The sequence below is a fragment of the Quercus lobata genome, chromosome 4 (genome assembly GCF_001633185.2).
Source record: "Quercus lobata isolate SW786 chromosome 4, ValleyOak3.0 Primary Assembly, whole genome shotgun sequence".
Taxonomy (NCBI): Eukaryota; Viridiplantae; Streptophyta; class Magnoliopsida; order Fagales; family Fagaceae; genus Quercus; species Quercus lobata.
Window position 1 is genome coordinate 13,318,995 of NC_044907.1, and position 24,147 is coordinate 13,343,141.

Genomic DNA, 24,147 nt, shown 5'->3' on the forward strand with positions numbered 1-24,147 from the left:
AAGAAAAACATGGTGCCATAATTCCACACTTCTTCTTCTAAACAAAAACCCTAAAAAACCCAATTTCTGTAAATTCTCTCTGACACACAAATTCAATCAATCAATCGATCAAAAGAAATTCGAAAATGGAGAATCAAGATAGACGTGTGTTGTGCTTAGAGAACTCGGAGCTGGCGGCGTACCTATTGAGCAAAAGGCAAGAACTTGCCGATAAACCCAAAGGGATCACGGAGAACGTCGACGCTACACTCTCCAAAGCTTACTCCAATATCTGCAACTCCAAAACCCATATCCAAACCCTCAAAGACTTATTTTGATCTGATGACAATTGGTTTGATAGGATAATAGGGAACATCATTTATTCATCTGTTCCTGTAGGGGAAATACTTGTTATAGACACCTTGTTGCACATACATTTTGTAAGATTCACACATGTGAAAATTGCACTGAAAACGAGACAAAAAACAAGAGGTTAAAATACTATTTTGGTTTCTAAATTTTGCAAAAAAATTGTTTTTATCCCTTAATTTTAAAATGTTCGTTTTTTGTCCATAAATGATGTAAAGTTCATTTTTTTTTTTTTTTGTAAACAATTACAAATGTTTTGCTTTCCTAAACTTTACCTAAAATTTATTTTTTGTCCCTAAACTTTGAAAAAATGTTATCTTTTCATTCTTATTTTTTGTCTTAAGTTTAAATTATTAAAAAAAAAAAAGTCTTTACGAAGTTTAAGTATGAAAAATAAATTTTTAAAGTTTAGAAACAAAAACAAACTTTTGGTATGGTTCAAGCGACTAATTTTAGGCCCACACATTATTTCATTACTTTGTATTACAATTTTGATGTGGCAGATTATGAGTGGTTGTCTATCAGTTACACATAGATCTACCATATTTTCTTTACCACTCATGCTTTTCCACGTTGCAGTTGTGGTAAAAAGTTGTAAGAAAATTTGTGGCACTAGATTTTCTCATTTTGCATCCGTTTGGGATGAGTTGAAAAATTTAACTTATCTACATTTTTAACTTATTTTTACTACTATTTATGGGTCTAATTGCATTTTTGATATTATTCATAGGTCCACTATACTATTCAACTTATTTTTTAACTTATTTTCTAGACTTTCAACAAAAAATTTTCAATTTCAGCTAAATAAACTATTTCCAAAAGGGATACTTTAATGCTCCGTTTGGGAGTTCATAAGGAAAAGGAATGGAATGGAATGGAATGATCATAAGGGAATGGAAAAGAAATGGAATGTATTTAAGTATGAAAAAAAAATGAAAAAGAATGGAATGAAATGGAATTAAGTAACTTTGATTGGATGTTTTAAAATAAAGGAATAGAAAAGAATAAAATGTAAGTAATCTTGTTTGGGAGTAACATAGAGAGAATAAAATGAAATCATTTTATGACAATATTATTATTAGACCCCTATTTTAAAATAAAGAATTGAATATATAAGGGTATTTTGGGAGTTTTAGTAAAAAAATCATTAAATTTAATTTCATTCCATCTTATTCCTCCCAATTTTAGAGGGAATGAAAATTTGAGGTTCTGGAAATAGAGAGGAACGAGTGTTCCCTCCTACCTATTCCATTCTCTCCTACTTAAATTCTCAAATAAGAGAATGAACTTTCCATTCCCTCTATTAAAACTTCCAAACAAGAGAAGGGAAAAATATTATAAAATGATTATTTTCATTCTATTTCATTTCCTCTTCCAAAACGAAGCCTAAAGATTAAAATAGTATTTTTCTTTAAAAAATAATCAACCACCCAACCAGCTCTTGCCACATCATCCCAAAAAAAGAAGAAGGAAGAAGGTCAAAATCGTCATTTTGACTCATAACTCTTCCAAAATCAAAAAGAAAAACATGGCGCCATAATTCCACACTTCTTCTTCTTCTAAACAAAAACCCTAAAAAACCCAATTTCCGTAAATTCTCTCTGACACACAAATTCAATCAATCAATCAATCGATCGATCAAAAGAAATTCGAAAATGGAGAATCAAGATAGACGCGTGTTGTGCTTAGAAAACTCGGAGCTGGCGGCGTACCTATTGAGCAAAAGGCAAGAACTCGCCGAAAAACCAAAAGGGATCACGGAGAACGTCGACGCTACACTCTCCAAAGCTTACTCCAATATCTGCAACTCCAAAACCCATATCCAAACCCTCAAAGACTTGTCTCAAGTCAAGTACGCTTTCTTTCTCTCTCCACTTCCACGAAAGTTTTGATCTTGAAATCGCATGTTCTTTTTCTGTGAGTAAATTGAGAATTTGGGGATTTATTTATTTATTTTTTTGTGTGGGTAAATTAAGAATTGTTGTTGTTGTGTGTACACATTCATGGGAATTTGTATTGGGTTTTCTAAGAAAGTTTTGATATTGAAATTCGGTTTGAGTTTAAAATGAGCGTTTTTAAAAAAGCTACGAGGAGTTGTGGTTGTAAAACAGAGTTTTGGGTTTTAAAAATGCCCTTTTAAGCTCCCAAAACGGCTAACCAAACGGACCCAAGAATGTGGAAAATATTTGCTTTTGATTGCTGAATACTTAGTTTTTCCTGGCAAAGAAGTTAACTTTTGCAGGTGTTTTTTTTTAAAAAAAAATTTCCGAGGACTAATTGAAGACACGTTATGGATTATAGTGTTGATGAGGATGTTGGATTGATGTGTATATAGAATGAATTTCTGTTTGTTTATACAAGGAATGTAGCTCTTGAGTTTCCAGGAAAGTTCTGTGCTTGAAATGGCATTTCCTTTTTTGTTTCCTGTTGTGAGTAAAGTGAGAATTGGGGGATTTAATTTGATAAGGCCGTGATTGTGTTCAACGGTATTGGGTTTAATTTGTATTGGGTTTTCTAGAAAAAAGACTTTAAGTTTGAAATTTTGGTTTCTTTTGCTTCAATTGAAATTCTGTTTGTTTCCACTGAATGTACCTCTCAAGTTTCCCGGAAAGTTCTGAGCTTGAAATGGCATTGTTTTAGGTGAATAAATTGAGAATTGGGGGATTTAATTTGATAAGGTTGTGTTTGAAATGGCATTTTCTTTTTTCTCTCTTCTTTAAAACGAGAAAATGAGAGGAGTTGTGGTTGAGTTTAAAATGAGAAAATTTGATAAGGTTGCGTTTGAAATGTGTTTTGAGTTTAAAATGAGAGGAGTTGTGGTTGCAAAACAAAGTTTTGGATTTTAAAAATGCTCTTTTAAGCTTCCAAAATGCATAACAAAATGGACCCAAGAATGTGGAATATTTTTTTAATTTTGTTTTTTAATTTTTAATTTTTTGTTTTTTAATTGCTGAATAGTGAGTTTTTCCTGGCAAAGAAGTTAACTATTGCAGATGCTTTTTTTCTTTATCTTTTTTTATTTTTTTATTTATAATTTCCTAGAACCAATTGAAGACACATTATGAATTATAGTGTTGATCAGGGTGTTGGATTCATAAGTAAATAGAATGAATTTCTGTTTGTTTGTACACAGAATGTAGCTCTCAAGTTTCTAGGAAAGTTTGTGCTTGAAATGGCATTTCCTTTTTTTGTTTTTTTTGTTTTTTGTTGTGAGTAAAGTGAGAATTGGGGGATTTAGTTTGTTTGTTTTTTGGTGTGCATTCATGACAATTTGTATTGGGTTTTCTAGAAAAACTTAAGTTTGAATTTGGTTTCTTTTGCTTGAAATGAATTTCTGTTTGTTTCTGCTGAATGTAGCTCTCGAGTTTTCCAGGAAAGTTCTGATCTTGAAATGGCATTTTTTTAGGTGAGTAAATTGAGAATTGGGGGATTTAATTTGATAAGGTTGTGTTTCTGTTTGAAGTTTGTGTGTGTATTTGTGGAAAGTTTGTCTTGGCTTTTCTAGGAAAATTTTATGCTTGGTTTTTTCTTTTTATTCATTTGAGTAAAATTGAGAATTGGGGATTTAATTTGTTAATACTGTGTTTGTTTTTGAATGCCCAAATCATGCTGTCATGGGAATTTGTATTAAGTTTTATAGTAAAAATTTTAGCTTGACTTCGGTTTCTTTTTTTCTTTGGGTAAATTAAGAATGTGGGAATTATTTGTTTTTGATTGCTCAATATCCAGCAATGGAAATTAAGTAAAATTTTCTTTATTGAGTACAAATTTGGGAAATTAATGGCTGTAAGGTTTCTTTTTTCCAACAGTAAAATTTTCTGGTGAAGAAGTTAACTTTTGCTGGTTTTTATTTTTATTTTTAGCTTTGCTTATAATTTCCCAGAGCCAATTGAAGATACATGATTGATCGTAGTGTAAATTAGACCATTGGATTCATAAGTAAATAGAATGAATAAATCTAGGGACACAATTTTGTCCACAACTTGTTTAGGTGGTAGGTTGTGAGTAGTGGAAAAATACAGTGATGTAAGTGGTGTGTTCATGTGAAATTGATTGTTCACCACTCACAATTTGCCATATCAATAAGTTGTGGAAATAGTTGTGTCTGTTGCTAAATTGAAATAGAATTACATTTTTGTTGGGAGTATTTGTCCAGGGTTTTGTTTTTCCTCTTTAAAACGAAAATGACATGAAGGGCTTAGATTTTTACTACAAAAGTTTCTGTTTAGTTCTGAATTTTCTTTGACTTTGGTTGTTGAGAAAATGTGAGAAATGGAAAAGACAGAAAGTTTTTGTCTTGGAATGTTTGGGGGAAAAAGATAGAAAGAAATACCTCCACTTAAGAAAGTCCTATAGTATTTGTCCAATCACATTTTGATTTTTTATTATGAACTTAAAGAATGATATAATGTTTCAAAAGCTTGTTTCATTTTTTTTTTTAATTAAAATTTTTAATTTTATGGAATGATTCAAATTGTGCTATAGGGGTGTGGGAAAATGGATCCTAAAACTTATGCAAGGGTTCTTTGAGACTGGTTCAGGCAGTTCTGAACCGGAAGACTTGGCAGGAAAAGGTAGTTTTTGGCTGATGCTTGGAATTTCAGAATTTTTTTTTTTAATTTTATTTTATTTCATTGATGTACTTGGAAAAGTTAATTGATACTCCTATTCAATTCTCATTTAGGCAAGAAAAAGAAAGGAATGAAACGCTATGTACCACAAAAGAATTCTGTGGCATATGCGTTGTTGATTACCCTTCACAGGTAAACTGGATAATATTTTGGGTCTATTTTGTTCCCCTTGATACAGAATTTTTGAAATGTGTACTTTTTTGTTAGGGGTACTACAAATGGGAATGAATTTATGCGTAAACAGGAGCTTATTGATGCGGCTGAAGCTAGTGGGCTTTCTCGGGTGCCAATTGGGTATGTTCATAGTTGTTTTCTGATTTTGTTAAATAGTTGTGTTTAGGTGGTTTTGGAGGGTGCAATTGATGTTTACGGGACTGGTCTTGTTCTTAGGCCAGAAAAGGGAAAAGGGAAACCTGCACAATTTGGAAGTTCCACAAGAGATTGGTATACGGGATGGAGCTGCATGAAGTCATTGATAACCAAGGGATTAGTTGCAAAATCAAGTTGCCCTGCAAAGTAAGATCATCATTTGCACATTTCGTATCTCTTTTTAATATGTATATCTTTCATTAGTTATTGTATGTGGATTTTTTTATTCCTTATTGAATGACATGCCTTGTGTAAAAGCATTCTCCTCTATTGTTTGTTTAGAAGCAATTTAGTAGGGCATAGAGATATTCTTATTTAATGGTAGCACTCATCAATGAATTTATGCATGCTAAGTATTATTTGTTATATTATTGGATATGTCCAGTGACTCTTAAAACTTTCTTGTTGCTGCATTAGTAGAAAATTTCCCCCCAGTGCTCCCTGTCTACTAGCACAACGATTATGATTCTATCTTAAGGTGGAAGATAATTGTTACCAGTTTGACTTGTGTTAATTCAAGATGAGAGTTATGGTATAACTTAAATTGTTTCAAACCATATAAATATTATATACGCAAGCAGTTATTTTGTCAACCCAAAAAAATGTCATTTAACTCCTGAATCACAATCTTAGTTGGGAATTCTGCAGATGTGAATTTTTTACGTGCTGTTTTTGGCAGACACTGGTGAGTTGTGACCTAGTTATTTTGCAGGTACATGCTAACGCAAGAAGGTCAGGAAGCAGCACGTGAATGTCTCATGAGATCTGGTTTGGTTAATCCAGCAGAGAACTTGGCTAATGCAGAAGTTTATTCTGATCAGGGTGCACATACACCAGATATTGATTTTACTCCCCCTGAGAAAAAAGTGCCATCCGCATCTACTGGTTTGAGTAGGCGTAGGAAATCAATGGATGTTCCACTTGAATCACTTGAGAGGGTAAATTCAAATTACTTTTTAAATTGTTACTTGTACTGTGAGGTTAAATAATTGTATACTAAGAAGTTATCCCCACATTCAATTTTCCTTTTTCCTCCCTTGTTTGGTTTAAATTATACACACATATATATATATATATATATATATGAAAACACTCTTCCTAAACTTTTCCCTGAAGCCTCTGCCCTCAGTCTCTTTTGACTGCCAGTCATTACTTTCAATCTGGTTGAGATTTTATAGCCCATGATATCCTACATGTCATTAATGAGGACGGATATCTTTTTTGAGTTTATAAGAGTCAGAATTTCATTTAACTGCTGTTATTTAGTCAAAGATATTGTTACTCCTGCTAGATATGGTTATGATTTGCTTGATCTGCACCAGACAGACTATACAAGTTAGCCAATAAACCAGTAACCTTGGGACTCACTTTTTCAGGACAGCAATCAGGAAATTGTCATCTTTGATTGCGAAAAAGAATTAAGATTGCTAGAATGGACTTATATTTTTATTTATTAGAAGAGTAACGAAGACTTATATTTTGAAGGGCCAACATGTTATCCATAGTTACAACAATAACAACTGTCCCAAAATTTTGGGGGTCGGCTATGGATCCTTAATAGACTAGTCAGGGTCAGCCACATGTATTCTTTTCTGTCTAAAGTCATACTCTTTGTCACCTATTTAATTGACATGTCATTTTTTACTACTATTAATGTTGTTTTATCACTTTTATGTCCTCCTCTACCTTTTTTCGTACCCTTGGCTTGAATAAATTTACTATTCTCCACTAGTGTGTTAATTACTCTCCTTTGTTCATGATGCTGTCACCCATAGTTAAATTTGATCAATTAATCACTAGTAACTAGAATAAACACGACAAAATTTTAGTTTCCTATCAGTCTAATTATAGATAAAGTGGAACATTCATTTCCTAACTAGAAGAACAAAATTAAGATAACCCCCTTTGTTGGTGGGTTTGAGCTCTAGATTGGTGTTATACATTCTTTTGTTGCTTTGAGTGTAAATTCTGTAGGCATATGTATGTAAAATTATTTGTTTTAGAGCATAATATCAACTCACACCTTATATATGCATTTTAGCGAGAAAAGTCTATATATAATATCTTTCTTCCTGTTATTTGGTTTGTAATCTGCTTGTGTCTGTGTATTTTTGCAAAGACAAACACTTGCTTCAGTTTGTTACTTGCTTCTTGTTCTGTTCTTTTTTGTTTAACCTTTTTTTCCCTTTCATTTTTAAACATCACATTGGACATGATATTTATGCAATAGTTATAAATATGAAAGGTCAATATAATCCTCTTGTGGTAATGTCATTTTTCTGTTGACTTGTTGTATTATTACTAGTTTTTTTAATATATATTTTCTTGTTCAAATTTCCAACACTATAGTTTATGCGCATGGGTTACTCCAAGGAACAAGTTCTTGCTGCTTTTGCTGAAGTTTCAGAGAGTTCTCAGAAGGAGATCTCATCACTCTGGCCAGCAGTTTTATGTTGTCTTCGAGAGGATCAAGTTTATGGTTTGCATTCTGGGTCCCAATCTGTAAGAGAGGATTGTCATGCAATGTCAAATGCTTACACTAATTCAAATGGTAATAAACTTCATCTTATATGTTAATGGATGATACTGAGTTTTTTATCTTGATAAAGAACTTTATAAATTCCCAGGTCAAGGTGAGGGTAGACTGATAGAGTCTTCTCATGATGGTGGACATATGCCAGAGTTCTATTCTTCTGTTACTGCACCGAACTCTTTTACCTTGAGAGCTTGCTCATCATCAGTAAGTGTGCATATGCTTGAGAAAATGATGCTTTCTTTTGCAAATTTCTCTCTTCTTTGTCTCAAAAACCCTTTTTTTTCAAAAAAGAAAAGGCAGTTGAGGATCCTCTTCAGCTTAGGGCCTACTTCTTGCTTATGAGATGCCAATGCATGGGTGTCGAGCTGTTTTGGTTCAATGATTTGAACCATCTCTTAGAAATTTTTTCAAATCTTGATATCACACGTTAAAATAGGATTGTGAAATCAAATTTTCCCATTTTGTCGGTTCCAAGTTACACTATGAGAGGAACTATGGTTAGATGGTGATGATTTCTGTTTAGATATGCAATCTGCATGTGCAGAACATAGTGTGCTTTAAGAAACAGACTGCCCAAGTTTTAACTTTGCAGTATTGTTGAACTTATTTACTTATAGATTGTGCAAATTATTAATAATGTAATGCTCATTGTCTTGCTGAGTTTAGGATCAACCTTTGCAAAAGTCAAGGACAGATGGTTTGAAAGTAAATATGAATTCTTTAAGCATGCCACCTTTAAGCTTTGGGGAGAGATTTGAGGATGCATATGAAGTGGTCTTGATATTGGATGATCGAGAACAATTTGCCACTCAGGGGTCAGTGAACTTGATGTGTTGAGGATATCTGTTATGCGGTCTTGGAATTGGTTATTGTTTTTCCTAAGGCATTAAATATTATTTATTTATTTAGACTTCAAGGGGTTGCATAATTGATTGGGGACCATGCCTCATGAAGTGGAGGTTACTAATTTGAATCTCACCTTGGCCCTCCCATTGGGGCGAAAATTCACTTATAAAAAAAAAATTTTTTAGACATAAGATGAGTGAGGTTTGTTTGCACGCGGGTGAGTGATATATGTTTGCTCACTTTTTTCAATAGTTACTACTATTCCCAATTTAATTTTCTTCTACCATTGTTTTCTATTAAACAATTAACTTTTCTTTTCTTTTCTTTTTTTTTTTTTTTTTCATTTTTTTTCCTCATTTATAGACTGGAATACAATATATTGAGAATAAATTAGACCCTCATATAAAGGCTTGAAAATCCATTTGCTTAAATTTTAACTTGGAAATCTTTGTAAATATTTATCATTTTCTTTACTGATTCACTCCCTAATCTGGGGTAATGCAAGTAATTTATCGAACTTGCCCTGTAAATGTAGTTGGAGAAAACTTCTTTCATGAAAATACATGATTGAACCCATGACCTTACCTTCTACCCCTTCTTTATGGAGGAGGAGATGCCGTTAGGTCCAAAAAAACAATTCTATTTTTTTTTTTTTTGGAGTGGGGGAGGGTTTGTTACCATAAATTTGTAATTTGTGATGTTGTTTACCGTAACTTTGTAATTTGTGGTATTGTTGTCTTTTGTTCTTATTGTATTGTCTTGTGTTGTTTGTAATGATTGACTCTGATTCTTATCTTACCTATAAAAAAAATGATTGACTCTAATGAAGATAATATATTTTGGATGCTTTTAGATCGCGGTCTAGGAGAATTATTGAGAATATTTGTAGTCAATACAAAATCAAAATAGAGGTGAGTTCTCACGAATCTTCTATCTATTAGCTCTCAATTCTTCTTTTAATATTCAAGGGCATTGATATTGTTTCCCTTGTCATTGTTTGATGTGTATAATGGAAAATAATGTTAAAAACACATCACCTTTTAGTGAACCTATATACATATGCATAACCATATATACGTGTGTACACATACACATGCACGCACATCTATGAATATAATTCATTTATTATACCTTTTTAACTAATATTTTATCTTTTTTTGATACATTTGCTTGGTAGTGATTCTAGACCAACACTAGTAAGGAGTGCTTTCATGATTCAATGGCTTAGTGGAGGTCTTTGTAGTTATTTGCTGACTTTCAATGGAGAGTAATTTCTCAGTTAGAACTTTCACATGATATTGTAGTCAGTAGGTGATGTGATTTCTAAGCAATTATCCATTGTTATGGCTTGAAACCTCATCTAAGGCGATATTAGCATTAACATGGCGTCAAAGAATGCTTTATTAAACAGTCTTGGAGAACTATCACACTTTAGAAAATGAATTAAAGTTTTGGGATTTTTCCCTAAACCTATGATCTCCTTTGACAGACCTCCCCCAATCCTATCTCAGTGTCTGCCCAAAATATGTGATTAAAATGTAGAGCACATTAGTTTACAAGTGCCTTGGATCTGTGGCTTCGTGTTGGTGATTATAAAGGTTTTCAATAATTCATACACTGATACACTTACATATGTACATGTAGGATATAAAACAAGTTTGCTTATCTACACATACATTTGAGGTTTTTTGTAACCATATGAATCTGTTATATATATATTTATATTCTTAGCCTGCATCGATTTTTGAGATTTGTTAATCAGTTCTCCAGATTTTGACAGGTTTCTTTTGTTCAACTAAATACTAAAATGATATAAATATTTTCTCTTCGCAGGTTAGGCGGTTACCAGTTGGTGATGGGATCTGGATAGCTCACCATAAATATCTTGATAGTGAATATGTACTTGATTTTATTGTTGAGAGGAAGAAAGTTGATGATTTACGCAGCTCAATCAGGGATAATCGCTATAAGGATCAAAAATTAAGGCTTCGGGTACTAATTCATATTCAAATAACTCAGTGCTTTGTCTTTCATTGTTGAAGTTTCTCAGCAGTTAGGATATTGTTTTTGTTTTTTGGTAGCATACTTATACATACATATATTGTTGTTCCTCTTTTTACTGTCACAAATTTTGCTGTTGTGATTTGTTGTGGGCATTCTTAAAAAAACTAGACCATTTAAGTTCTTTTGTTAAGTTATGTGAGAATTAGGATTTTTCCTAGTTTAGTCTCTATCAGTCAGTATAGGAAGAGTTTTTTTTTTTTTTTTTTGGGGTTGGGGGGGGGGGGGGTGTGGGGGATTTATAAGATAAAGCACAAACTATTAGAAAGATATGTCTCAAAATGAGCTAAAATAGTGATAAAATCTTCCCCCTTAATTTTTTTGGCTACCCCCCCCCCCCCCTCCACACGCACACATTTTTTTCTTTTTAAATGTAAGAGTTCCTACTTTAATCTATATCAATTAGAAAGCATTTCACTTTCGCCCCTTAGCTAATGAAAATCAAATTATTTAGGGTTCTTCCAAAATATTTGAAATTTGTATCAGAATATAGAGATATAATCTAATGCATTCCATTCCATTGGATTGATTAAACTCTGAATATGTGACATCTTAGTTAGATGATTTACTGTTTGGAATGTGATTGGAGGATAAAGAACTGGTTTTATTAAGGAAATGAAAGTTACCGATAAAATGGAACGTCCTTCCCTAGTTCTTAGAAGTCATGAGAGTTGAATTTAGATTTTTACTTTTCTGCTCATCTTAGCACAACCCTTTTTTGCATTTTTGCCATGAAATATTTATTTATTTATATAAAAGAGGCACCCCCTTCCCTTATAAGAGCAGGGAGGATGATGTTGTCATGATCCATTGGGTGCATGGCTTATTGGTTGTACTCAGTGCACAAGACTCCCATTTTTGTGGCTGCGCAAGTTATTACTAATAAAAATTTTTAAAGATGAAAAAGATGTGAAAGTCATAAATTATGTATTTAAGGGCTGAAGAGAAGCTGTGAGAGATAGAAAGGTAGCCATGGCATCATCTATATTAAACACCCCCCCCCCCCCCCCCCACACACACACATACACATGTGATTTTGTGTAGATATGCATATATTTTGTGAACTGGAGGGTAATATTTCTTGGTCAAGATTTTGCTTTTTGTATCAAATATCGTAGATGGTATCACCTCATTTAAAATTTTAAATGACATGGTACCACATATATCTTTAGATTTGTAAAGTTTAAATGTGTATCATGAAATGGACTCTCTACATTTAATTTGAAATGCAGAGGATCCTGGTCCAGATAATTGTATATGTAGGTTTTGTTTCCCTGTGGAAGAATTTTGTCATTGTTTAGGAAGAAGTTGACTTTTGTTAGAATGATAGAAATGATGCAAATATGCTGTTCTGCCTCATTATGATCTTGTTATTTTCTATGCCATTGAATTATATCATCCTAATATTTTTGGACATGAAATTACATATTGTAAGAGGTGTGGACTTAAGAAGCTGATTTATGTTGTGGAGGGCGACCCAAATTCTTCTGAAGCTGCTGAAAGCATCAAAACAGCGTAAGCATTTTTCTAAAAATCTGTTTCATCTAAGTTGACAAGGAAACTTTGAGGCATCAGTTCAGGCAAATCACCCCACTTCCAATGCCTTTATTGTGTGTTAATGAATTTAGAGAATTACTTTATTTTTTGTCTTTTCAACCTTTTAATCCTGCACTGGGCAGTTGTTTTACAACAGAGATTCTGGAGGGATTTGATGTGCAGAGAACAAGTGGTTTGGCTGATACTTTAAAGAAGTATGGTCATCTTACCCAAGCAATATTGCAATACTACAAATCAGTGCTGCCTGAGGATCATTCTAAATGCACTGGAGTATGTCCTCCTTTTGATGAATTTGTCAAAAGGTGTCAAGACCTGGATAAAATGACGGTCAGCGATGTATTTGCCATTCAGCTCATGCAGGTATGATTTGCTTCCATGTGAAGGGAATATTTGTCTTATGAAAATCTTGCAGTCATTTGAGCCAATACATTAGCTGCTTCTTTTCTTTTCTTTTCTTTCTTTTTCTTTTTTATTTTTTATTTATTTATTTTTTTATGTGTGTGTGTGTGTGTGGCTTTTTTGGCGGGATAAATTACATATACAACATCTTAATACTGTTATCAATGGTTTTAGTGAACATTAAGCCCATGATTTTCTGGTTATATCTTCTGTTGCATTTGTAGAAACATCTGGCTCCATGCCTACACAAAAATTGCGCACTTTTACTTGGAGATATAAAACTGCCCTTTAATTTTGGTCTTTTTATTTCTGGAAGCATTCTTGTCCTTGATGTATTGGAACCTTAAGTTTGTTCTGAATTGTTTTAGCAATTTAGAACCGTAGAAAATGGTGAATGTGGTTTACACCTGTTGCACACCTGGGTTCTTTTACCTACAAGTCTAAAACCCTGAGTACATACTTCAAGTAATTTACTTGAATTTAAATAAAGAATTGTCTGTCTTGATCAGGTGAATAACTGTGATGGTTATATCCTTAAAAAATTTGAATGCAGGTCCCACAAGTTACAGAGGAGATTGCTGTTGCTGTTTTAGATTTGTACCCAACCCTTCTATCTCTTGCCCGTGCCTACTCTCTTCTTGTGAGTTCTCTTTTCCTTGGTTTGAAATTTATATTAGGAAGTCAATGATTGCTTATTTGAAAGCATTTGGCATTTGGGATAGTGAAAAGGGTAAAACCACAATAACTGTTTTTTACCTGTCTCAACTTTGCTTCAGTTATTTGTGCTCAAGGACTCTGTTTGCCAAGAAGATACTTTATTTGGTAATTTTTCCATAATTCATCTCACTTTGGGTTCTACTATCTGTATTTCGCTAGGAGGGCAACACAGGTGCACAAGAGGAGATGCTTAGGAGGCAGAGTAACAATGTGATCAATGCAGTTGCTAGTAGGAATATATTTCAGTTAGTTTGGGGCAACTAACTAATTTAAGTTTCCTTGAGGTTAAACAAGGATGAAGCTTGATTCGATGAAAGCAAAAGCAATCTGCTTCATTGGTTGAAGTTAACCTTCATGTTTTGCAATGTAAATGAGATGCACAGCTTGTGTATGCATGTAGAAAAGCTTTTGATGCTAACCAGTGTTCTTTTCAACTAGTATAGTCAATGTTACAACTGCATATTGATGTAGTACCATAGAAAAGCCTTTGATGATAGGACTTGGGACTTTTAGAATATTTTTATAAGCAAATCAATCTTGTTCATATTGTTTAGCATACAATTAGTATAGTTACAGCTGCACATTGATGGATTAACTTAACTAGTTCTGTTTTCATTTTGGGCCAGTTTTGCCTAACCAGTTGGAACTCCAATGTCTCTTAGAGTTAGTTCAAGTGAGAGTTATTCGTTTGTGGCAAATAGTTGTTTTCATATTAAGAGGCACTTCAATGGTAATCAAGCCTTCTGATTAATTTTTTGACTCCATCATGGTCAACTAGGAAATAATTGCTTGTTTGAACTCATTTTTCCCACTGAGGTGGCAATTAATTTTTGTTGCAGAAGAGGAAACTTAGTCCACTATTTGCTTTGTTAATCCTTGGAAGTTGTTCGATGTTGAATTATTTTCTTTACTGAAACACTGCCAAATTAGGAAAGCATACGGTTCAACCGTTTAAGACGATGCTAGATTCTTCAATTCCAGTATTTAAATGCTTACACACATAAGGTATCATTGATGCTCTTCAAGACCTCTCCGAGGTTATTGCTCCCCTTCTTCCAGAGTTAAAGACTGCCCTTAATTCTGTCTTGTTAGATTTTTTTTTTTTTTTTTTTTTTTGAGAGATGTAAACTTTGTGCTTCATATCTTGGCCCGTTGGGCCGTTAGTTGTAACTCAGATGGGCCCATTGCCATCTTCTCTCTTTCTCTAAGATTAAGATGGATTGGGTTCATCCTGTGTATATTTTTTTCTCTAATATGTCATCTCAATGTCAGCTCTTAGAATAAAAGCTTCTTCATATTGAATTTGAGTTAATGTCTGGATTTCTATTATGTTGGAAGTCAATGTAATCAAGTAGTGACTACTATATTTTTTGAAGGGAAAATGTTAAAATTTTCATTACTGAGAAATATAAGTTACATCTAAAAACAGTTGATAAAATAAGAACAAAGAATAATCCTCAAAGTGGCGACTACTATTATTCAGCCAAAAAAAAAAAAAAAAAAAGAGTAGCCACTACTATTTTCTCTTGACCTTCTATACATCTTTTATTTTTTGATGTAAAACCTTCTACCCATCAAATCATTATATTTGGACAAAATAAATCAAGTGACATTTGTAAATAACTATAAAAAGAAATCATCCAACGATCCATGGTGGAGGGAGGAGGTCCTTGTCTCCCTCTCTTTTCGAGTTACCTTCACCTTTTAATGATGCGAAAACTGTCCCCAACTTTCTTTGTATTTGAATTTACAAACTGCAAAATTACAGGAGTTGAGTGAGGCAACTTTAATAAATCTAACCCAAAGAAAAAAGCAGAATATACACAATTACTAGTTGGTAAAGAAGAAAAAGTTCATACTCACATGGGTAGCTTTCCAAAACTCTTAACTAATGTTCTCTCTTTTCAAATAAAATAACTCTTTTTCCATTTTCAGGTGGATTTCAGAATTGTTCATCCAAGCTTACCTCTAATTTTATCTCTTTCTTTGTTGCATGCGCTCTTAGATAACCATACTCAGAAATCCTTGATAAACTCCATTTATTTGCTCGTACCTATGGACAAAAATACGTTCACTTAGCTATCATGTGCATGTGCGTGCACGCACACACAGATAATTTTTGTGTTTGTTATTAATGTCATATATTTTGTTTATAGATAGTCTCAAACCCGGACCCGGAAAAAAGAGGACACACAAATAATAGAAAATGGAGAAAGAGATTGATATCTGCTTACATCATTTGTGAACTTATCCAAGGAAAAGCCAGCCATTCCAATCACTGCATGCACAGGGGCACTATAATTGCTGTGGTCATATGTGTCAATCCCATTTCTATCTTTTGTAGGCATGGCCTTGCATTCTTGTTGGTAAATCGAGCAAGTTCTCTCATAATTATGAATGTGGCCAAAGAATGCCAAATCAACCTGGTTCAAAGCAACCAAAAATACCCATTTTCATACCTTGACCTAGCTAGTTAAGCTAACAAAGTATTAATAGATAGGCCAAAGGAGCTTACCTTGTTTGCTAATAGTAATGGTTCTACTTCCTTAACAAATTTATTATCAACGCCCATGAATGCATTTAAAGAAGAATACATAGGTCTATGCCTGCAATTTTTAAATGTTTCATTTTATTAGGACAAAAATAAATCATATTCCACCATCATAGTTGAACATCCCTCTCTTTGATCATTGTAACCACTTGATCATAAATAAAGCTAATATTTGATCATATAGTGCAAGAACATTGCAATATTGTCATTGTTAATTTTTTTTAAATTACATTGTCTTAGAAAACTATTTTTGATCAGCAGAGTCTGGTATCATCAGGTAGAAATAATGAGAATCACAGATTGAAATACATAAGTTGGGCCCGAATCTAAAGGAATTTCCTATTGCAAACATGCACAAGCCACAAAAAGTGAACAAACAAAGATGCACAGATGCTAAAATTACACCTTCAAGAATGAAAAATTTAATTTGAAAAACATTGTTGCTACATGTAAGATTCACTTACCCTGTGAAAATCAACCAAGGGGTTCTTGATCGATCAACTGAAGCCATGTCCTTCGTCATCCATTGATACTGAAAGATACAGTATGTCCATTACATATATGTAAAAGAAGGTGATATCAAATTAGATTTAAAAAAAAAAAAAAAAAACTCTATACATGGAATATAAAAGACATAAGCATTTGATTCATCTAACCTGCTCAGAATTTGGTGACCAATTGTGCTCTGTAGAAATCACAGTGAAGTGAATACTTCCTTGATCTATGGAATACCATGGCTTATCCTTTGCTGGGGTTGGCATGGGAAAATAAGTTTCATAAGGAACTCCACATTCTCCTCCTGAGTCAGGAGTATTATACACAGATCCTGAGGATATGTAATCCCTGAAAAATAGAAGAAAATTTTATATGCACATATGCACGTACCTTACATGTATTTTGTTTCTGACTTCTTTAGGGTTTTAAAATAGTATGTCATGATAAATCAATGTGTGTAGTTCACATTTGAGGGAGTGATGAGGCCTATATGGTGAGTTGGAGATGCAGAGCTGAAAATAAAAATATGCCCATTGTCTAACAATTTGTCTATAATTTTTGAGCCTCTTAAAGAGATTGTAGAATTTACTTAAACCTTAATCCCATTGATAGTGTTTGCATGTATTATTATCAAGAATGACAAGTGACATGCTTATTCAAGTATGTATATGTAGATGATTTTAAGCCAAAAAAGAAGTATATATTTTGGTGATAAGGATACCTCTCATGGTTTCCAATTGCAGTCATGTAAGAAACTCGCGATGCCACATGGCTTATTTGATGAAGAAAAAAGTCCCATTCTACTAAAAAGCCAGTGGCATAGCTTATATCTCCAATGTGAAAGACTGAGTCTATGTTGTTTGAATTCACTTCATCTGCAATGGCATTAATCACTGAGAGGGATCCTGGCTGTGTCACAAGATTAAAAAAAAAGGGGGTTAGTACATGACTACATGAGCCTTATTGATAATATTAATAAGTTTGTATTATATTCAATAGGTTTGTGTTGCTAGAAGTATCAATTTTCAAATTCAAGTTAAAATCAAATTAAAAGTGTGAATTTGTTATCATGCGTGGTTGTTTTATTTGAATTAATGCAAGCTTGATCATACATGAATGAACAATGTATAGCAAGGTACGTAATTTCTGAGAACTTAGTTAATTTACAGGACTTTGATCTAGACAAGATTCTCAAAATAAATTTTGGGGTGTTGTATTTTGCAATAGCAAATGCATCCTACCTGAATGTAGTGCTCAACAGAAGGATCACGAGGAGCCTTTCCCATATCACCGTATGCTACAAATTTGAGTTCATCGGATCCTCCAGCAGGTGGAGTTCGAAATTGAATTTGTTCACTCCAACCAGCTGAATCACTGTATACAATATAAATGATCACTACACATATTATATATATATGTACACAAATGAGATTTTTCTTAATTTTTTTTTTCTCTCAATCGCTATATAAATTTGATAGATATGATAAGATTTTAACCTATAACACATATTTTATATTTATTATCGTCTGACCAAGACATCGATGGATCTTAATTTTATGGACCCATTGATAATGTGGCCTATGCATTATGTGTGCATGTTTATTTGAAAATGATATGTAAATTATGTCAGGCATTATTTTACAGTATACAAGCCAAGTGATGGAATAACATTTTCTAAATTCAATAATAATTTGAAGTAAGAATAGCATTTTCCTAGTAAAGATTATAACTATTTGAAGTAAAAGTATTCTTAACCTTCCATATCTGTACCAAAAGGTACTTGAAGGTTTGAGTTCTGTCATCACTGCGGAATGAATGAATCCAGGGTCATGCCACCCAAAGTCCTTTGCTGGACTTGGTAAATCTGAAGCTATTAATTTCACAACATAACACACACAGTGTCAGTAGAAGATGTTGGTAAGAAAATGGTACAATATGACTTTCAACCATCCTATTTATATTTGAAAAACTCTATGCAACTTCCATGGCGCATTTCTGACTTTCTGTGTGTGCATTTCTGACTCCCTACGTTTGCATGGAAGTTAAAGCATTGCTATAGTAGCACTGTTGCCTTTGGAATTTTAGTTTTAGATTAAAAGGAAGCAATCATGTTTACAAATAATGTATAGAGAATAAGATATAAAGAGTTGAAAACTTGAAATCCTAATTTTGGGGACAAAAGGGAAGAAAAGAAGAAGAACAAAAGTAGGTTGAGGAACTTACTACACATATTATCTTGTGAAAATGTAGTTACTTCTGATAACTTTGTTTTTCCATCCTTATATTGAACTTGTTGAGGTTCCTTATCCCCACTCACCCATGTTAATCTCATCTGTATGCACAAAAAAAGTCACTTAAAGTGTTAAAATTAGAATAATGATCACATGGATATGAAAATTTGTTAATTGAGTTAAAGAAGCTGTTCTTATGTCTAAAACTCAATTTTGTAATTAAGAGTATAGTCTCATTGCAAGATAATAACTATATATTATTGTGTTTTAACAGTAGGTTTTCCTAATGTTTCTCAAAAAAAAAAAAAAAAAAGTAGGTTTCCTAATTCATATATCAAATAATGATAATTATACTATGGTTGCTTACCGAAGTTCCAGTTGAATCTACACTTGAGATATGTCCATATAAAGGCTTCTTTGGATTGGCAAAACTGATAGGGCCTGACCTACTTAGAACGCAAGGGGTGACAAATCCCCCACCAAACAACAGGAATTCGATGTCGGTTCTGATGTTAATAACATGAAGTGTTAACGTACCACTACAAGTCCTCACTACACATTTACCCTTGTCATATTTCTTGCATTCCTGCTTCTTGCAACTGAGATAGTCAGGATCGTTACTCATGTACATTGCCTGCAATTTTAATATAAACGTATGCATAATGTTAGGATTTGATATGCATAAATGTTAATGTACCACTGCATGTCCTCACTACACATTTACCCTATACATAATTTGAGTTCAAAAAAGCAATAAGAACATGGGAGATCATAGAAAATCAATGATTAATTAATAACATTTAAGACCAAAAAGTAAACAAGTCAATTAAAGACAACAATGGAGTCTAAAAGAGAAAGTGACAAAGTTGAAAAGTCTATAACAAATGAATTTCACCATCATATTTTTTGGGTTTGGCTTATGTCTAGTATTTTTTTAATTGGAATTTCTTTTTGTTTTAATGAGAAATTATCATATTATCTACTAACTAAATAAAAGATGGAGATAAAACCTACTATCACTTACTATTGTATATTTAAAACAAAAGGACATGTTCAGTTAAAAAAGTACTGGAAGTAAGTCAAACCCATATTTTTTTAGTTATTTATTGTAACTTCTTTCCTCAACTCCACTTCTCTCTCTCTCTCTCTATCTCTCTCTCTCTCCTTGTACATTCATTAAGAGACCTAGCATTTGGGATATCACCCATGCAAGTTGCAATCCTACCTCGGTAAGGAAAAAAATTAGCTTCAAATAAGTTTAGAACCATTTTCCTCCAAACCACTATGTGATAATTGGAGAGACAATCTATATGTAGTTTTAGTCATATGAATTTTTAAATGGATTATGTGACTTGTTTAAATAATGTACATAAATAGTTTTAAAACTCTAAACTAATTTGGAGCTAAATCTTGTCCTACTAAATGTGAAGTGTGTAACCTATGAGCTTAACAAAATTGCACTTGCTACAATTATTACTGATTTTAGGTGGAAAATCGTTACTGTTTTTAACTTGTGCTCTTATTATTAGAATTATTTTTTTGCGTATCAATAAAACTAATAACAATTTGTCACTTTAAATGTGTTATGAAATATTAAGAAATATGTTGTGGATGATTACATGTACATTCTAGAAAAGGAGAGGGAAAGGAAATGTACACTCCAGAAATGCCTTTGTCGCTGGAACTAATTAAGAGCAAACCTTAGAAGCAAGTGAACGACGTATTTATGACCATTACGTCATGCATTGTCTGCTAACTAATTTCCAATGTCTCCACTTTGATATCAGCCACAGCTACAGCCACCCTTTTGTCACTTGAACATAATGACATTTAGACGTGACTTTTTTAGTTACGTTATAAATGTGACCACCTGTGCCGTTTTTATATGATGCTCCTACTTCTTGACCAATTTAATTTCATTCATTAACCAAAAAAAACAAAAACAAAAAACAGATATATTTTGTTGTATGATTACAAGGTAGCACCAATATTAAGGAATGAGAGAAGGGTAACGAGGCTCTAAGAGCATTAGTTTAGAAAATATTTTTAAAAATTTTTTATGGATAAAGAAAAAAGCAATTAATTTTTTTTTTACAGTTTTTTAATATTTCGCATAAAAGTGGTATTAAAACTTTTTTAAATGGTCTATTAGTAAATGTGTAAGGACACTCATTGGTGGATTCATAGATACTGAGATGATTATATGGTCAAGAATGGAATATGTTTGGTATTTAGGTTTTGTGAGTTAGCTGTTGTGCATAGACGAAACATTAATAATTGTTTTCAAATTTATACATATTGAAGTCTATTAGTACTTTCCAAAATTATCCCATTTATATGTAATGTCTTATGAGTAATTCTTAGGTATTCCTGGAGTACGGAGAATGGTATTCCCTCTTCTCATATTCATGGTGGTATCTATTCATTAAATTCATGGTAGGGTTCACCATAAATGTGAGAGGAGAGAGCACCATTTCTCTGTGCTCTGAGAATACCTAAGAATTTTCCATGTTTTACTACTTAAAAAAAAAAAAAATGTAATGGTAGATATAAAACTTGAAAATCATCTATAGTAACAAAATACTAGCTTAGTGATGACATTTGTAAATATTTGATATTTCATTTAATTAGTAACATATGCGGACTCAATCTAAAAAATTGTGTCCTCAAATTTGAAACTAACAAATAAAAATTTATACACTTATAATTAACATGTGGGTAATAATGAAAAGAATAAAATTTCAATAAAACTTTAGTTGGAGCATCACACAAAACTTGAGGATCTACATTGTATAATTGTACAGATAAGACATGCTGTTGATGCTTTTTATTTTTATTTAAAAGTAATATATATATATATATATATATATATATACTTGGAATAAAAATAACTCTTGAAGAAACAAAGATACAAGTAGCATTAGCTGGATTTTATTTTAAGACTACTGTTGTGTTTAGTGTTTACCTTAACAGGATAATGGCAGAGTAGAGGAAGTGAGCTAAGATCACCAGTTTGTGCATAAAGAATCTCATTTAATGGACAATTTTCAACACTGCATGTGTAAGGAAAAGAGATCCAAGAAAAGAAGGGGGGGGTTAAAAAAAGCTAAACATAGTCTAATACATACTTATAAATGAAATAAAGTTATTTAACTTTTATTCTTACTTAGAATGAGAAGGTGAAATCATGGCGACCCAATCATGCTCTGAGGGAAGCAAAGCTCCATTGACAGTAACATTGACATATTCTTCATCTGAAAGGTTGGAACTCAAACTAACATTCACTTGGAGATAAGGGCTTCGATTGGGGCACTCCCTCAAAGTTCTTCTATTTAGTAAGCGGAACTCGGATATGGCAGTGTAATGATGGTGCATGGCTGTGGAGTTTATAAGTGAAGGGTGCAATGACCAAGATAAAGAAAGAGAAGAACCAAGAAAGAAAATGAGTAGTGTGAAGAATACTCTGAAAACCCAAGAAAAACTACAAGGTTCCATGAGAGAAGTGCAAGGAAAAACCATGTTTGGAAGGATAGAAAAAATATTGCAATTCTAAGAGAGAATATAAAGGTCATGACTTGTGAATTGTGATAATTGGATAAGCATTTTTTTCCCCTTCTTTTTTGTGCCACCGTTTCTTTCTAGGACGTTGATGCTTGGAATGTCTGAATTTGGTTGATAAGTTTGATAAAAATTTATTTTTGGTAGATAAGAACAATAATGGAGATGGAGAATTATATGGTCCAATACAGCAAGCGATGCATATATAATTCGACCAATTCAATAATACTGGTTTCTTGACGTAACATCTTTGATTGCGTTGATACTTGAAACTACTTCCATTTCGTCTTGTTCACCTTTTGTGAATTTTGTTTTGTTTTGGTGGTTACCCCATCTTTTGCCTTATTTCAAGTTCATCATAAATTCACTCTTTTACCAAAAATAAAAAATAAATTCACTCTTCCATCATAGATTGTCCCAAAATTTGTTTCCAATCTAGAAGTAAGATTCTACTAATGTATACTAGCTTTCTTAATGTAAAATTGCTTTATTAAATGATTACCTCTTAAGTCTTACCTTTCTAGCATAGTTATTAAATAAGTGATATTAGTAATATTATAAATTTTATTAAATATGTCTTAAATAAGTCTTCACTCTAGGATTTCTATAAATGCATATTCCTCATTCTCACATGAATTGTGAGTTTTACCATGAATTTAATTAGTGAGATTATATATGAAAGAGAGAGTACACATTTATGATACTTTCAAAGGAATCTATAATTTTCCTTTTAAGAAGATACGGAGTATTTATTTATTATTATGTATTGAGGTGCTTTCACATTAGTTTGTAAACTTTTTATAGTAAAAATCTGTATTAGTATTTTTAGCATTTTTCTTATAAAATTCTCTATAATAATTGGGCAAGCAATGATATTGTAGGAAGGCTTTAGCAACCTCTTGTTGGGTAGGAGAGAGAAAGACATTAAGATACCGAAAAAGGATAAAGACTTCGTAGTTCCCACATGGGTTCTAGCATTTTCCCTTCCCACAATATCATTCTTGTGCATTCTCAAAATTCTTGTTCAAGAACAAAGAAAGTTTTCATATCCATTTAATTAATTACCTAATGTTTTCACTAGATTTCTATAAGGGTAGTGTTAAAGAGTGCTCTAAGAATACATGTTAAAGATTAAACCTCGTATTGAAATTTTTTTTTCTTCTTCTTTCGGTGTACTGTGACTTTATAGATAAAATCTCAACACAGTTCATCTTTAAATTATTGGGCTCTTGGCCTCTTCATTATGGTGTATTGATACCATTTGGTCATATATGTCATTTTCAAAGTCTTAATAAATATGAAATTTTCACTAACATTTAGTTCTCTAACATGTAAAGAATTTAATATGATAGTGTTTAGCTCCAAACATGTTCAGAGTATTGGACTCCAATACCACCGATAGAAAGATCACATATGTACTTGTCATGTGCATATGACTCACTTAACCCAACTAACTGAGTCATGTGCATTGCACATTATAGGGCATGTGTCATTTTCTTATTAGTGCTTGGAGTCATTTTTTTTTTACAAATTATAATTAGTCATAGTAGAATTTAGACATTTATAAAAGATAATCATATTTATCAATTAGACAACTACAATATAATACAATTTTTTGTATGATAACATCTTTATTATTGTCATAAGTATAGCTTCTTGTTTTACTTTTTAGAGTATAGCTTTCCCTGGCTAGGTATACATATGATAGAGATGTTTATAATAAAATTTAGTCTCCATCAAAATTTGGAGAAATTTTATACACTTGATGTACTATAGATTCTCCTCCCATTCACCTATCAACCATTGCATGACAAAGTATAGGTTAAGCACATTTTCCCCCCCATGGAC

The 24,147-nt window shown here is 32.5% G+C and overlaps 2 protein-coding genes across 4 annotated transcripts; one reads left to right on the top strand and one right to left on the bottom strand.

The window, feature by feature from the left end:
• The first annotated feature begins 1,888 nt into the window (after window positions 1–1,888).
• On the top strand, window positions 1,889–14,008 carry LOC115983308 (crossover junction endonuclease MUS81). Of its 2 annotated transcripts, none has more exons than XM_031105953.1 (15): window positions 1,889–2,200; window positions 4,834–4,922; window positions 5,033–5,111; window positions 5,187–5,273; window positions 5,370–5,495; window positions 6,061–6,286; window positions 7,698–7,899; window positions 7,976–8,088; window positions 8,551–8,699; window positions 9,584–9,641; window positions 10,564–10,722; window positions 12,227–12,306; window positions 12,471–12,708; window positions 13,301–13,387; window positions 13,624–14,008. In XM_031105953.1, the coding sequence occupies exons 1-15, from the start codon at window positions 2,004–2,006 to the stop codon at window positions 13,726–13,728; spliced, it is 1,995 nt and encodes a 664-aa protein (XP_030961813.1). In that variant the 5' UTR covers window positions 1,889–2,003; the 3' UTR covers window positions 13,729–14,008. The 2 variants fall into 2 exon arrangements, with proteins under 2 accessions (XP_030961813.1, XP_030961814.1); XM_031105954.1 differs by lacking the exon at window positions 13,624–14,008 and adding an exon at window positions 13,116–13,212 and having other exon boundaries at window positions 13,301–13,388.
• Window positions 14,009–14,869: 861 nt separating this feature from the next.
• Window positions 14,870–22,483, bottom strand: LOC115984038 (probable inactive purple acid phosphatase 27). 2 transcript variants are annotated; one of them, XM_031106914.1, is made up of 13 exons: window positions 21,908–22,481; window positions 21,707–21,794; window positions 19,109–19,375; window positions 18,734–18,842; window positions 18,266–18,380; window positions 17,752–17,884; window positions 17,232–17,419; window positions 16,672–16,858; window positions 16,480–16,547; window positions 15,980–16,070; window positions 15,699–15,887; window positions 15,431–15,517; window positions 14,870–15,218 (listed from the first exon to the last, which is right to left on the bottom strand). In XM_031106914.1, exons 1-13 carry the CDS (start codon window positions 22,258–22,260, stop codon window positions 15,162–15,164), a joined length of 1,932 nt encoding a protein of 643 aa, XP_030962774.1. In that variant the 5' UTR covers window positions 22,261–22,481; the 3' UTR covers window positions 14,870–15,161. The 2 variants fall into 2 exon arrangements, with proteins under 2 accessions (XP_030962774.1, XP_030962775.1); XM_031106915.1 differs by lacking the exons at window positions 14,870–15,218; window positions 15,980–16,070 and having other exon boundaries at window positions 21,908–22,483.
• Window positions 22,484–24,147: the final 1,664 nt, after the last annotated feature.

What these genes read in the sequence shown, in the direction of transcription:
- LOC115984038 (XM_031106914.1), bottom strand. Translation starts at nt 22,260, where the DNA reads ATGGTTTTTCCTTGCACTTCTCTCATGGAACCTTGTAGTTTTTCTTGG. An exon ending in TCTGCCATTATCCTGTTAAG is followed by an intron (nt 19,376 to 21,706) that starts GTAAACACTAAA and finishes TTAAAATTGCAG; the next exon opens with GCAATGTACATGAGTAACGA. An exon ending in TGGATAAGTTCACAAATGAT is followed by an intron (nt 15,518 to 15,698) that starts GTAAGCAGATAT and finishes TTTTGTCCATAG; the next exon opens with GTACGAGCAAATAAATGGAG.
- LOC115983308 (XM_031105953.1), top strand. Translation starts at nt 2,004, where the DNA reads ATGGAGAATCAAGATAGACGCGTGTTGTGCTTAGAAAACTCGGAGCTG. An exon ending in AAATCAAGTTGCCCTGCAAA is followed by an intron (nt 5,496 to 6,060) that starts GTAAGATCATCA and finishes GTTATTTTGCAG; the next exon opens with GTACATGCTAACGCAAGAAG. An exon ending in CACTTGAATCACTTGAGAGG is followed by an intron (nt 6,287 to 7,697) that starts GTAAATTCAAAT and finishes CCAACACTATAG; the next exon opens with TTTATGCGCATGGGTTACTC.